Source organism: Nycticebus coucang, chromosome 6 (assembly GCF_027406575.1).
Source record: "Nycticebus coucang isolate mNycCou1 chromosome 6, mNycCou1.pri, whole genome shotgun sequence".
Taxonomy (NCBI): Eukaryota; Metazoa; Chordata; class Mammalia; order Primates; family Lorisidae; genus Nycticebus; species Nycticebus coucang.
The window spans coordinates 68,707,791-68,725,658 of NC_069785.1; the positions used below are offsets into that span (position 1 = coordinate 68,707,791).

Genomic DNA, 17,868 nt, shown 5'->3' on the forward strand with positions numbered 1-17,868 from the left:
TATCCATCCTCTTCCTCCCCAAGGGTAACCTAAGCTTGACTTTAGTTTAACGTTGATCCATTCTGTGTCTGTGTTTACACATTTACTATGTATGAATGGGTCAATAAATAACATATTCATTATTTTACATGCTTTTAAACTTACATAAATGATGCCATATGGTATGTGTACAGCCCTCTACAACCTGCTTTTTTCACTCAATATGATATATTTGAGATTCACCCAAGTAGACAGGGATAGCGCCAGTTCATTCATTTTAACTGCTGTGGAGATTCTATTGTATGAATATATTACAATTTATCCATTTCCCTCTTCAGAGACGTGCAGCTTTTCACCATTATAGACGATAATGCAGGCTTCCACATGTTCTAAGGAGGGAGGTTCTCTGGAGCAGAGTTTTTCAAACAGCAGGTTGTAACCCAGAAGTCATAAAATCAATACAATATGGCACAGCTACCATTTTAAAAAATAAAATAGAAGAGATGCAAAAATATCAGTGTGCATAAATATGTGTTCTAGGACATGACATGAAATATATTTGTGAATCTAGGTTGTGGTAGACAAAAGGTTTGAGTTGCATGGATATTTTAAATACCTTTATTTAAAATTAGCAAATTGCTCCCTAAAATGCTCCCAAAATTGAGAGATCCCTAAAATGGTACTGCCACTCAATCTCAGCAGTATCATATGAGATTATCCATCTGCCTGTAACCTAAACACTTGGTATGATCAGAACTTAATTTTCCCCAAACTGTAGACTGTGGTACAGTGGTATTTTAGTTTTAATTTTCATATCCTGATTACCAATGAGGTGAGCATCTTTTCATATACTCATTGCCCATCAAAATATCCTTTTTCTGTGAAGTGTGTGTTAATATTCTTGAACTGAGTTCTTCTTTATTGATTTGTAGGATTAAAAAATATTCTGGACATTAATCCTTGCAGATGATATGTATTGCAAATGTCTTCTCCCACTATATGGCTTGTCTTTTCATCCCATTGAGGGTGTCAAAGGGCCTTTGCTAGCTCTGACAACCTGTTCACAATAAAGAGAAAGGGAACTCATGTCCAGGAGACCCTCTAGGGCAAGGTAAAGGTCTTTCCCTAAATAAATCAGGCTCCTCATAAATGTTTGGTGACTGTAAGATAACTTACTAGAAAATTCTATTAGATTAAGCCAGCAAAGATCTGAGCTTACAGCAAGCGTTAATGAATCGATCATGGTTTTGCTGCACTGTAAGACCAAATTCCCAGGCCGAGAAATCAGAAGCAGGATATTTTCATTGCAAAAAAGCATTGGCTTTATGGAAGGATTTCCTGCAGGATGTCTACAAAGTATGAGTTGATTTCACTCAGAATTCAACTATGTTTAGTGTTCCAGGAAGCAAACCAGGGTCTCCAACAGGTGGCCCTAAGCCTCTTGACTCTAACCATCCCTGTTAGCTCACGGTGGTACCGTGATTCTTTTCTTTCTTTCTTTTTTTTTCAGATTAATTTGAGAGTACAAACAAGTAGGTTATTATGTTTGCATCTCTTAGGTAGAGTCCCTGTTGTAGTTGTGTCTTCCCCGCAAGAGGTGTGTCATATATCCTTACATTATGCCCATAAAGTGGGAGCACCTCAATCTCCCACACTCTTCCCTTCTTCCCCCTTCCTCTTCCCTCAAATCTCATTGAATTGAATTGAGTTCTTCTCTTACGTGGGCGTGTATTAGATTGTCTACTGGCTTCATATGAGCATTGAGTGCACTGGATACTTGCTTTTCCATTCTTATGGTACTTTAATAAGAAGAATGTGTTTCAACTCCATCCAGGTAAACACAAAAGATGCAAAGTCTCCATTTTTTTTTTACGGCTGAACAATATTCCATGGTATACATATACAGCATTTTGTTAATCCATTCCTGGGTTAATGGGCAAGATTCTCCATATTTCACAGATGGACCAAGAAAAAAATAAATGTCTTGCCCCAGGTCACACTGAAGGCAGGGGCCAGAGTGGAGCCAGATTCCAGGAAGGTTGGGACCCAGAACAATAGGTGTTTTGAAGCAAGACCTATGCTTGCTTCAAAACACCTATTTAGGGGAACCAGTTGAACCACCTTGGGAAAGAGCCTGCTACTTAGATCAAGGCCAAGTTTAAGTCCAATATCTACATATGTGTATATCCATAGAATAGTGGGAAGGGGATGAAGGTCAAAACTCTTACAAGACCTCTGGAGAAGAGAAGAACGTCAACAAGAGCTTCCATGACTCAGTAGGTCACTTGCCTGGGCTGAGAGCTCCTCAGGACAGGGGAAGGGACTTACTCATCTCCACATGCCACAGCCAGCATAGTGTCTGGCCCATGGAAGGAACTCAAGAAATGTCTGCTGAGTGGACAGATGAATGAATGAACAGATGCATGCTCATGTAGGGAGAAATGGAAGAATGAAGGGATAGATAGTTGAACGGACAGATGGATGGACAGATTGATACCTAGTTAGACTGGGGGAAGGATGGCTGAATTGGTAAGCAGGATGATGGACAGATAGATGGATGGAAAAGTGGATGTTCCTCATCTGAAGGAAAGACTGGTCTCAGTAGAACCTCTCAAGCAGCCAGCCAAACTTGGGAATCCTGGCTTGTTGCTATAGATGTTCATAAAACATACCAAGCGGCATAACTGTGAGAAATAATTGCTTCTAATTGGGCTGAATTATTCTGGCCATATAGTTTTAGACACATTTTTATAACTTTATTAATTATTCAATTTGAGACCTATTACCTAGCTTGCCAGAATGGGCTTCCCTTATTAGAGGGTGACAGATCCCCCAGTTCTGCTGCTGCCTCTGTTGCTGAGGCATGATTGGGCAGCGAATGCTGGCTCCAGAGTCCCACTGGGGTCTGAGGCCTGGAGGTGGGGGCAGGGCTGCCCCGAGAGGTGAGCTGGGAGTCAAGATGTGGGGGCATTGAGGCTATACCAAGTACTCTGCCCAGACATCTCCCTGCCTGGACAAGGAAAGGCAGAAGGATGTCAGGCCAGGACACGTCCAATCTGGCCTCTGTGGGTCACTGCCCGCCCAGATCCATTCACCAACTCTTAATCACAGCAGTCTCCCCCCATCCAATCTGCTTCCCGCCCCATGCCAAGACAGACTGCCATATGTTCTTCGGTCACTTCCCATCAGGGACAGGGGAAGGGGAGCACAGGCCTGCTGGCCTGCAGGGATCAGAACCTTCCACACCCCATCTCTTCCCATACATAGGTTCAGACCTTGTCACACGTTACTTGAGAGAAGAAGGAGTTAGGGGGTGCCCCACCAAGAAACACTGCAGAGCCAGTAGATGCCAAAGGAGCCTTGAGAGGCCCCCAAACCCGACTGGTCCAGGTAATATTGTCCCAGTCCTCAAGCTATTGGTGAAAGAGCAACACACCACCCAGCCTGGGCTGACGTTCCAGCCTGGCTCCCCCTCCTCTGCCACCCTCTGCTTTAGCCACACTGGCCTGCTCACCACTCAGCACCTGTGCCCATGTGGGCCCACTTGTCTGAAACACCCTCTTTCTATATCTGACCATCGAAACCTCAAATCTCATCCTTCTCCAAGCTCTGGTTCTACCACCTTCTTGGCATTTTTTTCACTTCTCGAGCTGGATGTGATCTCTGAAGGACAAATTTGCCTCCTGGCCTCACATCACTATCCTTGGGACATGCGTCTGATCCCCCCACACACACACACACAGAGGCAAGAAACTTTGGAAGATCACGTGATATGGCTTTGCATTCTCTCAAGCAGCCAGTCCAGAGCCCCACACTCTCCCCTAGTCCCAGCTCCACCATAGAGCATCCTCCGGGAGGACCAAAAGATGTGATATTATGGGACAGGAAATCCATGAGACACCTCTGACACTGTGCCACCATGTCCCAGGCAGCACAAGAGGCCCCAGGTCACAGAATCAAGTGAGACCTGGGCCCTGCCATGAAGAGGCCCCAGGGGATGGGGAGGGTGAGAAGGAGGCAAACACCATCAGATGAGAGTCATCCAGGCAGTGAATTCCACATGGGCCATGTGTACAGTCAAGGTCTGTGGGAATCAGAAACGATTCACAGAAGGCAGCGTCTGAGCGGGCTGGGCTTTGTAGGCAAAAAAGCAATGGATGAGTGGATAAAGGAGGGTCAGAGAGAGTAGAGGGGAGAGCGGGGGGGCAATGATGGGAGATGAGGCTGAAGACCAGGCGGCATCAGGTCTAGAGAGGCCACTCTGGGCTGGCCAAGCAGCTGGGCACTTCCTCACAGGCAAGGGGCAGCAGGGACATTGGCAAGACAGCTGGCATATTAGCTGCCTCCCCATCTCCCAGGAATGGGAGGGGAGGGAGAGGAAGCAGAGTTAGCCAGAGTTTTAACTGTGGTCTCCAGAGACAGGCTGCCTGGGGTCAAGCCCTGACTCTGCCACTTACAAACTATGTGCCTTTTGGCCAGGTACTGAACCTGAGCCTCAGTTTCCTCATCTGAAAGATGGGGATAATAATGACAACGAATTACTCCAGGACACAGGTAGAGTAAGTGCTAGATGTGACAGGAGAGAAGCAGGGGCGAAACCAAGACCACCTTCCCTTTGGGTCTCAAGTGCCAGTTCCTCATAGTCCTGCATTTTGGTAGAAATACTACCAAGAGGAAAGAGTCATACACAAGCAGCCGAGTGACCTTGGAGAGTGACTAACCGTCTCCACACCTCGGCTTCCTCCGCCTCACAGGGCTGCAGGAGGATGCAAGGCGGTGATCACGTGACCATCTCCAGATGGACAAGCGGGCCCAGGGCTGCCTGGGACTGAGCTATCTCCTTGGGGACAGGACCATTGCCATCAGCAGGTCCCTCTAGCCAGGACAGGATGCACCTTCTCCCTCTCCTTCCTTGTCAGAGCTCCAGGCCCCTCCTCCAGGCTAGTGGGTGCAGGTGGGAGCTGTTCTTGATTCCCTTTCCTGAGCGAGGAACAGCGTTTCCCGCCTGCCCACATGCTGCTGGCAACGCAGGCCATGTGCGTGTGGCGGGGGCACAATGGCCTTTTCATGCCTGCGTGGGTCCAAGGAAAGGTGTTACACTGGCTGCCAGCCCTGCACGACGATGATGCCAGCTTGGCTCCTGCCACTCCGTTCGTTCTGCTTTTGTCACACTTGAGGCACCCCCTTCCCCCCCCAGTTCTTGAGACTCCCTGCGTGTCATTTATTTATTAATTTTGTTCTCAGGGAGCAGATGGCAGGAAGTGAGTTGGGCAGAATGCACCTCCCTCCCCCACTACGGCACTCCCTTAAACATGCAGCTCACTCACCAACCCGAGGCTATCCCATTTCTGGCTTCCTCAGCCACAAAAATCACCTATCAGGAGAGGACACATGTGCCAGGGCTCACCCACCCCCTGCTCAGATGTGACTGGTCCCAATATTTCCCCTCATCTGAGGGAAAAAGAATGGGGTGAGGGGGAAGTGCTTGAACCCCTGGGAGGCTGCCCTTCCTCAAGGAGGGGGAGAGGGGCAAGCAGGACCCCTGGACTGTCCCCCAGTCTGCCTCCCTGCCTGTGAAGGGCAGGGCCCTGGATTCCTAGGGGAGCAGCTGAGGGCTCTGGAGGTCTCCCCTCCTCTCCTGGTGGACATCATCACAGAAACATGACCCAGCCATGGACAGAGATTAGAGGCAGGGCCTGTGTTCTGGGGCCTTCATGGGCTGCACCCCACCTCATCCTCATCCTGCCAATGGTCTGGGCCTTCATGAGGGCAGGGCTCTTGGCATCCCTCTCATTTCCCATGTCTCCAGGGAGGCACTTTATTTTTGAGACGGAGTCTCACTGTGTCGCCCTTGGTAGAGTGCTGTGGCGTCACAGCTCACAGCAACCTCTAACTCTTGGGCTTCTCTTGCCTCGGCCTCCCAAGTAGCTGAGACTATAGGCACCCACCACAACACCTGGCTATTTTTTTGTTGCAGTTGTCATTGTTGTTTAGGAGGCCCAGATCGGGTTCGAACCCACCTGCCTCTGTATATGTGGCCTGCGCCCTACTCACTGAGCTACAGGCGCCAAGCCTCCTGGGAGGCACTTTTGGAAGAAAGGGACTGTGGAAAAGGGGAAATAAACCTCTCCAAAAGCTTCCAGAACGTTGCCAAGGCTGGGCTTTCCCCAAAAGGAGGAGGTAAGGGCTGGGAGGGTTGGTTCTTGACAGCCAAAAGAGAGATGGACAGAGAGACCAGTGGATCTACCCTCTTGCTGTCTCTCCCCTGCAGCCCTCAGCCTGGCAGGATGCAGGGCTGGGGCTGGGCTGTGCTGAGCTAACCCCCGGCCTCTCCCAGGCTCTGTCATAGGTTTCTCACCTTTGAGTTCATTCGCATGCTTCTTACCCCAAGGCCTTGTGGAAAGTCACAGATCCAGACTGACACTCACCAGATGCAGGACCTCAGGCCACCACTTGGCTTCTCTGTGCCTTGGTTTCTCTTTCTAAAATGGGGTCCTAGGCTCGGTGCCTGTAGCTCAGTGGTTAGGGTGCTGGCCACGTGCACTGGGGCTGATGGGTTCAAACCAGGCCTGGGCCTCTAAACAACGACAACAACAAAATAGCCGGGTGTTGTGGTGGGCGCCTATAGTCCCATCTACTTGGGAGGCTGAGGCAAGAGAATCACTTAAGCCCAAGAGTTTGAGGTTGCTGTGAGCTGTGACACCACAGCACTCTACTGAGAATGACATAGTGAGACTGTCTCAAAAAATATATATATAAATAAATAAAATGGGGTCCTAGCATACACCTGGCTCCTTCCTCTCAGCACCCAGCCCGGGGCTCTCCTGAGCCTCCTGGAGCGTCCTCCACACAAGTAGTGCCTTCCCCTCCTTAGTATCCCCTCCACAGCTATGCTGAGATCCTCTCTGATCTCCGAGCATGGGGACTACGCCTTCCTCGTCCCCCATCCCCTCTTCAGCCCTGACTCCCTGGCAGCACTGGCCTCTGAGAAGTGCTCAGAGGTGCACATTAAATGCAAGTCAGGGATGGAGAGCACTGAGTCGATGAGGTTGGCGGTCCCGGCAATTGAATAAGATCTTCTTTGTTCAAAATTAGAATTCTGGGGTGAATAGCAGCCTCTCTTATGCACAGACCTCAAACAAGCATTTGCTGCAGCATCCACAGTCCCCTTCTGTCCCCGTCACGGTGCCTGCGCCCTGAGGCGTGGGGCTGACATGGCGCCCACTGTCCCGGGAAGGCCCACGGGCATACCAGATGCCGGCAGAAGGCGGCCCAGGTGGGTCTGCAAGGGGCCACGAGCTGAGCAGAACCACACACGAGGAACAGCAAGTGTAATTGCTTTGTGGTGATTCATCTGAAGTTGCTTTAACCTTGACAGCCGGCTCAGTGTAGTGAAAGAAAAAAAAAAAACACAACCTAAGAGAGAGCTGTGGCCTCCTGGTTGGCACAGAGCCTTCTGCATACTCCCTTGCAGATGAGCACCAGCCTGTACTGGGGTGTACGGGAGCCCCCACCCAGGGGGAGGCGAGGACATGCATCATGAGGTTGCCCCTTGCACCTTACTCCACACCTCCTGGCTCTGTTCCAGGCCTGGGAATTGGGAGACAGCATCACGGGAGGGCTGTGCAGCGTGCAGGGAGAGGAGTCCCCCTGGTTGGAAGGCCACGAGGGCCCTGGATTAGATGAGACAGTCCTAGATTTTGACTTCCCAGAAACAGCATCACAGGATTTTTGAGCTGGAATAGCCATACTAACCTTCCCATTTTACGGATGAGCAAACTGAGCCCCACAGAGAGGAAAGGACTTAGCCAGGGTCCCCAAGATAGAGGTGGAACCTGAAGCCAGCTTTCCTGCATGTTAGGTATACAGGACTTTGGCTTTGAAATGAATGCTGTGGACCCCCACCTAAATTCACATGCTGAAGCCTTAATCCCCAATGTGGTGGTATGTGGAGGTGAGGCCTTTCAGAGATGATTATGTCATGAGAGTGGAGCCCTCAGGAATGGCAAGGAGTGTCCTTGTAAAAAGAGACAGGAAAGAAACGTAATCTCCCTCTCCACCCTGTGAGGACGCACACAGCTGCCATCTACAAAGCAGGAGTCAGGCCTTCACCAGAAACTGAATCGCCCAGAGCCTTGATCCTGGACTTCCCAGCCTCGGGAACTATGAGAAATAAATTTCTGTTGTTTAAGCCACCCGGTCATCCTGAACTAAGACAACTTCTGTCCCTTCTGAGGCAGCACGGAGCTGTGGGAAGGACACAAATTCTGGTTTCCAGTTCAATCCCAGATATCCCAGATGAGTATCAGAAGTTACTGCACTTCCCTGAGCTTTGATTTCTTCATCTGTGAAATGCGGTAGCACACAGGACCTCTCCAGGCTGCCAGGGAAACTAAATGAAACAATTTAAGTGGAGCAGCTGCACGGGGTGGGAATCCTCCCTGGCGTCCCCCTCAGAGCTCACGGCCCCCCCCGTTGCTTCCTTCCTGCCCCCATCCTCCAGGCCCTCTTACACTTGCTCCCCTTCACTCCCTTGCTGGCAAGGAGCCCTGCAGTTTGGGGGTGGCCGTTCCAAGCAGACCTTTGTATCAGGACACCCCTCCCCCAGTCTGGCCCCATCTGTCTCCTTTCAGGTCCCCTCACCTGCCCCAGGCCAGACGCAGGAGCCCTGGCTCACACCACAGCCTTTGCTTTGCCCACTGTGTCCTGGGCCTCCAGGCTGTGTGTTGCCGTGTTCCTCAGAGGGGGTGTGCACAGGGTCCCCGAGATAGGAAAGTGGCCGTGTTGACCTCCTTGGAATTCTCATGATCCCAATGCCACGGCCTGACCTGAGCCTGGGCAGAGGAGAAGCCAGGAGGATCCAAAGCCTTAAGTCATCTGCACAAGAGTCAATAGAACAACTTGGCCTGTTGGCTTTGGTGTGATGAAACCCATCTACCAGGGCAGCTTGAGGAAGACAAAGGGCACCAGAACAAAGAGGACCTAGGATCAAGTTACAGCTTTGCTACTTCCTACCTGGGTGACACCAGGCCAGGTGTTTCCCCTCTTTGGACCTCAATTTGTCCATCTGTAAGATGAAGTAGTAGACCAGATAATTTCTGAAGACCCTTTCAGCTCTTGATTCAACAGTTTCAAGTTAAATTATGAGATCTCAGTGACTAGAAAGTAGATTTTTGGATCCTAGACCACACTTTCTAGCATTCCATTTCAGGAATATGTGCGTTTTATACAAAATATATGATGCAAAGAGGGTTGCAAAAACATAGGATGCCAAAGCCACAGAGATGTGGGGGTCATACAACTCATAGCTCTGGTAGGTCAGCACTGAGCATAATGGAAAGATACAGAGATTCTGGGAACCCAAGATGAGACAGTGTGGGCCAGGCCAGAGCCCATAGGCCAGCCTGGAGCTGAAGAGCCCAGGCACAGACAGAGAGGTACTGCAGACAGCCCAGCATGCTAGATGGAAGAGGGACTCCCCAGGGTGCAAAGAAAAGACTTCAAAAGCCCTAATCCCACTCTCAACCATCCTTGCAAACAGTCACCAGTCCTGGAACATCTAATTATGGTTACAGTCTTCCTGCCTTTCCACTCCTTGTCAACTTTCATACCTAAAATGGTCCTGCCCCTAAGACGGCCTGGTGGCATAGCCCTCAAAGGCCCACTATGAGCTCATATCATCATAATTTTTATTTTTTCAATAAATGCCAGTTGAAATTTCATTCTATAATAAATATGTGTTTGTTCTAACATAAGGAACAATGTTTAGATTATTAGGTAACTAATGTACTATTTCATGGTGCAAATCTAAACTCTGTAGCTTCAAGAATCTTGAACAAAAGTCTTCTTAACAAATGGTATTGAGAAAACTGGATATCCACAGGCAAAAAAAAAAAAAAAAAAAAGTAAAAAAAGAAATTTGGACCCTTGCCTTAATCCATATACCAAAGTTAACTCAAAATGGATCAAAGACCTAATGTAAGAGCTAAAACTATAAAACTCTTAGGGGTTTGCACCTACCTGAGTCACAGGGAGATCTATGTCTCCTCGGTCAGGCCTCCACACTCTGCCACCATCTGGCAGGGGGAGCTGAGGCCTGTCAACCTTTGGTGCTTAATGGAGGCTGGGGCGGTTCACTCAGTTCCAGCCCCACCCCTGATTGATGTTGCTGATAGAACAGAACAATTTCGCAGAATTTGTTTCTGTCCCAACTATATTCCCCTGCAGATCAGATGCTGTTTGAGTTCACAGAAACTGTGACTCAGTCCCAGTCTGTGCCGCTGCCCTGAGCTGGCGTGTCTGGCTCAGCTGCAGTCTGTGTTGGGGTGGGCGCTATGAAACCAAGTTATAGTTTTCATATGAAAGCTATAACCCAATTATAGCCCAAGAATATGGGGAAAGAGCATAGGGTAGGGAGGGGAGGGGGGAGGATGCGTGGAGGGAGGGTAATTAGTGGGACTACACCTATGGTGCATCTTACAAGGGTACATGTGAAATTTACTAAATATAGAATATAAATGTCTTAACATAATAACTAAGAAAATGCCGTGAAGGCTATGTTAACCAGTTTGATGAAAATATTTCAAATTGTATATAAAACCAGCACATTGTACCCCAAGATTGTATTAATGTACATAGCTATGATTTAATATATATATATAAAAAGACATATATGAAAGAAAAAAAAAACTCTTAGAAGAAACCACAGGGGGAAAGTTTTATGACAGTGAATTTGGCAATGATTTCTTGTATCTGACACTAAAATCATAGTCAACAAAAGGAAAAATAGTTAAATTTGGGCTTCATCAAAATAAAAAAAATCTTTGATTCATCAAAAGACACTATTAACAGAATAAAAAGGGAATCCACAGAACAGGAAAAAATACTTGCAAACCATGTTCAGTTACATGTCACTTACCAGTGAGGATACTTTCTGAGAAATGCATCATTAGATGGTTCTGTCATTATGTGAACATCACAGAGTGTACATACCCAAACCCAGATGATGTAGTCTGCTACACACCTGAGCTACATGGTATAGCCTATTGCTCTGACCACTATTATATATGCAATCAGTTATTGACCAAAATGTTGTTATGTGGCTGTATCTACTCAGAGGTTAATATCTAGAATATATAAAGAACTATTTGCTTGAGCCCAAGAGTTTGAGGTTGCTGTGAGCTATGACTCCAGGACATTTCTACTGAGGGCGATAAAATGAGACTCTGTCTCAAAAAAAAAAAAACAAAAAAACTATAACCTGATAAAAATAATCTGGTTAAAAAATGGACAAAAGACTCCAATAGGCATTTCTCCACAAAAGTTATACAAATGGCCAAAAAGTACATGAAAACATGATTAACATAACTAATCATTAGGGAAATGCAAATCAAAACCACAAAGAGATACTATTTCATACTCGTTAGGATGGCCATGATAAAAAAAAAAGACAAAAAAACAGAAAAGAACAAGTGTTGGAGAAGATATAGGGAAATCCTCATGCATTGCTGGTAGAAACGTTCTATATTGGTCTAGCCTCTATAGAAAAGTGTGTGGTGATTCCTCAAAGAATTAAATACAGGATTTATCATATGATCCAGCAATTTCACTTCTGGGTATCTTACAAAAGAAATGAAAACAGAGACTCAAACGGTATTGTATACCCACATTCATAGCGACATTAGTCACAATATACAAAAGGCAGAAGTATCCCAATTGTCCAAAATGTGGCATACACATGCAAGGGAATGCTATCCAGCCTCTAAAAGGGAGGAAATTCTGACATGTGCTACAACAAGGATGAACCTTCAGAACATTAGCTAAGCCATACAAGCCAGAGACAAAAGGTCAAATGCTGTCCAATTGTATGAAGTACCGGGCAATACAGTTCACAGAAATAGAAAACAGAATGGTGGTTGCCAGGGGCTAGGAGAGAGGGCACTGTGGAGTTAGTGTCCAGTGGGTATAGAGTGTCAGTTGGGGAAGATGAAGAAGTTCTGGAGGGCAGCACCTGTGGCTCAGTCGGTAGGGTGCCGGCCCCATATACCGAGGGTGGCGGGTTCAAACCCGGCTCCGGCCAAACTGCAAACAAAGAATAGCCGGGCGTTGTGGCGGGTGCCTGTAGTCCCAGCTACTCGGGAGGCTGAGGCAAGGGAATCGCTTAAGCCCAGAAGTTGGAGGTTGCTGTGAGCTGTGTGAAGCCACGGCACTCTATTGAGGGCCATAAAGTGAGACTCTGTCTCTACAAAAAAAAAAAAAAAAAGAAGAAGTTCTGGAGATGGATGGTAGTGATGGCTGCATCACCATGTGAACGTACTAATGTCACGGAACTGTGTTAAGTTAAAATGTGATATTTAATGTTACGTATATTTTATGACAATGTAAAAAAAGGGAATCTCTAGAAAACAGACACCTGAGTTGGAGAAGCACTGATCTGAAGGGGTCCAGGCTAGTTTGGGAGTATAGGCATATTTCTGGGCTGGAAAATGTTCGATTTTAATCTGCAAAAATAGCTTAAAGTCAGCTTGCCCTGGGGTCCCTCACACCACTCAAGATAAGAACACGTTGAATTTGGCAGAGGCTGCTGTTAGTGGTGGCCCAATGTGGTTCCTGTTCCTTCATGACTCAGGGCTCTGCAGTCCCGCCTCATGCCCAGCATCGGGGTGACGGGGAGGGATTTTGCCAAACAGTGAGACACTGTTTACTGAGCTTTTTCTTATCCTATACTTTCTCCTATGCATGTAGATAAGACTGGTCTGGTGGAATCTAAGAAATTGGAAGACAGGGAGGAAATGGAAGGACAGGCTTCTGTCTCATCTCCACTCCGGCCCTTCTGGGGAGACCTGAGACCAAAACCACAATGCCCGCTATAGCCCAGAACCCACACTACAGAGCACGTGGGACGGGAAGCAGAGACGGGGACCCAGGAAACACGATAATTAAACAATACAATGAAAGCTTAAATTTCCAAGTTAATTCTCGGGCATCATTTATAAAAGTTAACAGGGCATATTTAATTTAGGAATTGGCTCACGTCCTTCTCCTTACAGCTGAAACCTCATAAATGAAATATACTGGATCATTGCCCAGTGCGGAAATAAAAGTTATGAATAATGTTTCTATCTCAATCATTGTCAGTGCTTTAATATTCCTAATTACTTTAAAAAGCTGGATATTCAATATAGGAAAACTTTTTTTCTTTTTATCTCCACTTGTGAGATTAGTGCAATTTAATAAGAGTCACTCTGTCGTCTTAGTCAGTATAAACTGACATTTCATCCTTTTACTCTTCATTATTGTATGGGATGGAGGTTTATGACCAAGCATGCAGCCACTCCATTTTCCCATATTGGTCCGTCTAACAGCTCAGAATTATCCACAATAGTTGATGTGTCTGCCCTCCGGGCAAAATCGGCACCATCTCACTTCTTTTGTGGAGCAGAAAGAAATTAGTGCAGGCCTTAAAGAAATTTGGCTAGAAGATTATAAGTCTGCAAAAAAATGAAAAGTCCCCACCCTTACCCAAACACTATATTTGTCCTCTTCATGAGTGTCATAAATCCCTTGGGAGCCACAGAGGGCAGGGCAGAGCAGACAGTAGGATGAAGAATCTTTATAACCCTTCCTGCCACTTCCAGGAATTGATCCTAAGAGGGAATGAGGACAAGTGCATGAAAAGATATATGTATAAGAAGAATCACTGCAGCTTTTCCACACAGAAACACAGGCTCTTATCCATAAGCCCACAATCCAAATATCTCTAAAAAGTCCAAATTTTTTAAATTCAGCACCAAAATTCATTAAGAGAAAAAATCTGCGTAAAACTGATTAGAGATTATGTATTATCTTGATGTCACGATATGTGATAAGTCATATATCACTTCAGAAATATCATTTTTACCCAGGGTGTTGCCCAGACCTCATGGGAGTAGATGTTTCAAATAATGTAATCACCGTATACTTTCTCAACTTTGAAAAATTCTAAATTCTGAAAACAACAGGCCTCAAGAATCTTTTAAAGGATGGTGGGCCTATAACAGTAAAGAATCAGAAATGACCTAAATGCCTATCAACAAGGGACTAGTTAAATACATTTGGTAATCCATAGAATAAAATTCTATAAGGTCATTAAAAATTCGAAGGGAGATTCATGTTTATCGACAAAGAAATGTGATCTGTCTCATCAAGATCTATTTTGACCTTAGGCTGTATTAACAGAGGTTGAGCATCCAGAAGGAAGGAGAGTATAATAATTAAGGGCTCAGAATCAGGACCTAGGTGTTTGCTTGGGTGATAGTCTCAGCCTCACTATTTACGAGCCGTGTGTCTATTGACCATTCTTTAAACCCTTTGTGCTTCATTTGTAAAATGAAACTAAATAATAATTTCTATACTATAGGAGTTTTATGAAGATTAAATGAGTAGGTAAATAAAGTGTCCTGGTCCATAGTAAAATTCAATAAATATTAGGTACCTCCATTATTATTTTTCATACTGGTCAGACCAAGCTTACAGTTGGATGATCAGATAAAGCATAATAATTAAGAGGAATAAAGACCACAGACAATGGAGGGAAACAGATGGGGAAGCCAATCTAGATGATATCATACGAGAAGCAAAGGAACTGGTAGAAGAAAAGTTTGGAGAGGGAAATGATCGCCATCTTCTAATACCTGAAGGGCTGACCCATGGAAGGGGGCTCTGGTTTCTTCTATGCACCCTCAATGGCTCTTATAACTGCTCTGAGATGACTGTCTTCTATACACACAGTCTCTGGCCTTCTCCAATGATAGGCATGGCAAGGGAGGTCACAGTGATCCATCACCCTGCCTTGGCCTTTATCACGGGCAAGAACCAACCAGTAGAAGCTAGAAATAGATTTTCACTGGATAGAGGGAAAACTTCCCAACAGTGAGAATGTGCTTCCACAGGAGGTAGTGAGCTTCTTGTCACTGGAGGGATAAAAGCAAAGTTTGGAAAGCTTTTAGTGGAGCCATCTTCACCTTTGAGCAGACTCAGGAGTGGTGGCTCTTCAACCCATAGTGTAGACTTGATTGAGAGGAAACAGATTTGGGGTTGCTCAGCACCAAGTTCAGTGACTGAATTGGGCCTTAAATTAGACAGCCCAGTAGCATGGCTATTTCCATATATGCCTGGTAAATTCACTCTGGGGGAAAGACTCACTCTATAAATTACTTAGTTCATCAAATGTCACTTTCATTCCACCTCTTCCACTAGACTGGAAACTCTGAGAAGACATAGACCATGTCTAGAAGACCCCAGGGCCTGCCCCCCTGCTCAGCAGTCCTGAACACACGTGAGCACTGAACACACTTATACTGATTGATGATTTATATGCTCTCAGGGCCCCCATGACCCAGGCTGTATTTCAACCACCAACAGGCCGCCCTCAGCATCAGAATCCAACAGCAGGGTTCACCTAACCAAGTGAGATATTTTTACATCAAAGATTCATCACAAAGTTACACCAAACAAAACACAGATAAGGAGGGAAAAGCTCAGACATTTCATCCAACACGTTTTCTGTAGTCCAAGTCCACAGAAAGGCTGGTTGAACACATCCCTCAGGCTCACCTGTCTCTCAGGTTTGCTTTTTGTTGTCTGGTCTTATGTCTCAGAGCAGGGGAACAGGTGGAAGGAGAAGGCCACCATGGGCACTGGAGGTCTCCACATATCAGAGAGTCTTGTGGGTGCCCCCAACAGATCCTGGATTCTCTAAGCCAAGATAATCACCCTGGCTCAAAACCACATACTCAAACCCTGCTTTGGCCGGTATGTTCTCATGTGCTGGGTACACAGGGTTGCTCCAGTCAAGGCCTTTGGGAAGAAGAACCATAACGAGATGTTTCCACCCCACCCGACAGAGTGGGGAAGGGCCAGAGTGCCACTTTGGACCAACGTGGACCCAACATTCTCCTCTCCATTTTTTAGTGACCATCCCATCCCTATTTCCTAAAATGAAACCCAAGCCCACATCAGTATGGGATAGGGAACAGAGAGGTGGCTCCCCAAGATCAGTAAGCAGTAGGACTTAGATCCTTCATGGATCGGCTTGGCTATGTTATCTACTCAAGTCACGGTACAAATATTCTTTGCCCCAGATCAAAGCAGGAGGAAATATGGGCTTCAACACTAGTCAAGGCCTCTCTGAAAATCAAATAAAGACCATGACATGAACTGATCACTGACTGCAATAATGTGGGGATGGAAAGGGGGTCATCTGTGAACAGTTGGGGGAAATGAGCCAGAGGGGAAGGATTCATCTTCAACTGTGGTTTTTGGCAGAGAATCCCCACCCACCACCCCGGTAGCTGTCAGGTATACTCCACCCTCTTGGTGTCAGCCCTATAATAGAGACATTGCTCTGTGTCACTGTGGGTCACTGGGTCAGCCCCAAGAGCATCTGTCTCCACTCCATGCTCACCAGGAAGGTTTACCTAGAGAATGTGGACTGTCTACCCACAGAAATGTAAGAACACAGTGATCTGCCCCCAGGAGTGTCCTGTTCTCCTACTTTTGGAGACACAGAGATATTCCAGTGGCCACCAGTCTCAACCCCCAAGCCTCTTCAGGCACCCACCAAACTGAGCCTTAGCACCAGCAGAACCGAGAGTCAAGCCTAGACCATGGCACCCTCCAGGGTCTGTGCTCTTGGGCGGTGTGTCAATCTCACGTCAGCTGTTGAAAGATCATGTCTAGATGTGTTCCATCAAAGGTCAGAGTTGTCCAAAGGACCCCGCAATTCCCTATTCATGTAACGCACAACACTTCCACAGACCCCCACCCCCCCCAGTACCATCACATATTGACAACAACTCCGCCTCCTCCCTGACGCCCTTGGTGGTTCAGGCAGCCCTTCCAGAGTCACTTCAGCCTGGCATGAGAACTTAGCATGCACACAGCACAGTACCCCCAGAGTCAGAAGCAGGGGGCCATCCAACCGCCAAAGACCCCAGACTCACCGCTGGAGCAGTCGGGCCCTCCCCAGCCAGGCTCACAGTGGCAGGTATCCGGGGAAACACAGCGTCCGTGCACGCACTCCTCTGTACACAGGGCTGAGGGGTGTAGGGAGGGGGAGGAAGAGCAAGGACACACAGTGAGAACCAGCCATCGTGTCAAGGAGCACATAATCCACTTTGCCACATCTCCCGGCCCCTGGGATGCTCAGAGCATCACAGGCTCGGGGGAGAGGGGAGCTACGCCTGACCCGAGTCATTTAATTAACTCCAAAATGGATCCAACGGGAGTGCACTTCATTCCGGCCCTGTTTCCTAAAATGAAACCCAAACCCAAGACATGGTCTCCTCGGTGGCTTTTCAAGCATATGTCCTCCCAGGTTTAACCCTGGAGACCTCTGCCGACTGCAACCCCGAAGTCCACACTCCTGCTCTCTTTCCCCATCTGCGCAGGAAATGACCTGTCCCCTCCCGTCCTTCACTTCCCCCGTTTCTCTCTGCAGAGGCCCGGGACCGTGTCAGGCCACCTGACAAGAAGAAGCTCCTCTGGCTTTCCCCCACCTTCCTGCCCTCCTCCCCGAATGTCCCTATTTTGGGGCTCTCAAATGTCAGCAAATCTGCAAAGTACACAAATGCTGAGGAAAAAAGCAACAGCTAATTATAAGAAAGTAATTAAGAGAGACATCCATGATGATGATAATTGTAATTAGAAAGTGCCTGGTAATTTCTTATCACGCAGTCAAATGCTACAGCCTCCTGAGGTGGGAAGCTCCCCGGCAAGCTAAGTTTCCCTCAACTGCTCTGGTGCCAAGGCAGCTTATTGACAGCAGTTTGAGGAAGGAAGATTATTCTTCTCTTCCTCTGACAGAATCCACATTTTCTCAAGGTCATCTCTGGCTCCTGAGAGATCTGC

At 47.1% G+C, this 17,868-nt stretch overlaps 1 protein-coding gene across 20 annotated transcripts in view; it reads right to left on the reverse strand.

Moving 5' to 3' along the window:
* The window catches only part of MEGF11 (multiple EGF like domains 11), a 407,430-nt gene that overhangs the window by 203,870 nt on the left and 185,692 nt on the right, over nt 1-17,868 (reverse strand). For 19 of the 20 annotated variants that reach the window (XR_008380529.1, XR_008380530.1, XR_008380531.1 and 16 more), the window contains one exon: nt 16,962-17,054. Coding sequence is in view for 15 of the 20 variants with exons in the window: in XM_053592998.1 (XP_053448973.1) it covers nt 16,962-17,054 (93 nt within the window). In the remaining 5 variants the exon portion in view is untranslated. Of the gene's footprint in view, nt 1-16,961; nt 17,055-17,351; nt 17,384-17,868 lie in introns of those variants that run through there. The other variant, XM_053593014.1, reaches the window with a different exon arrangement.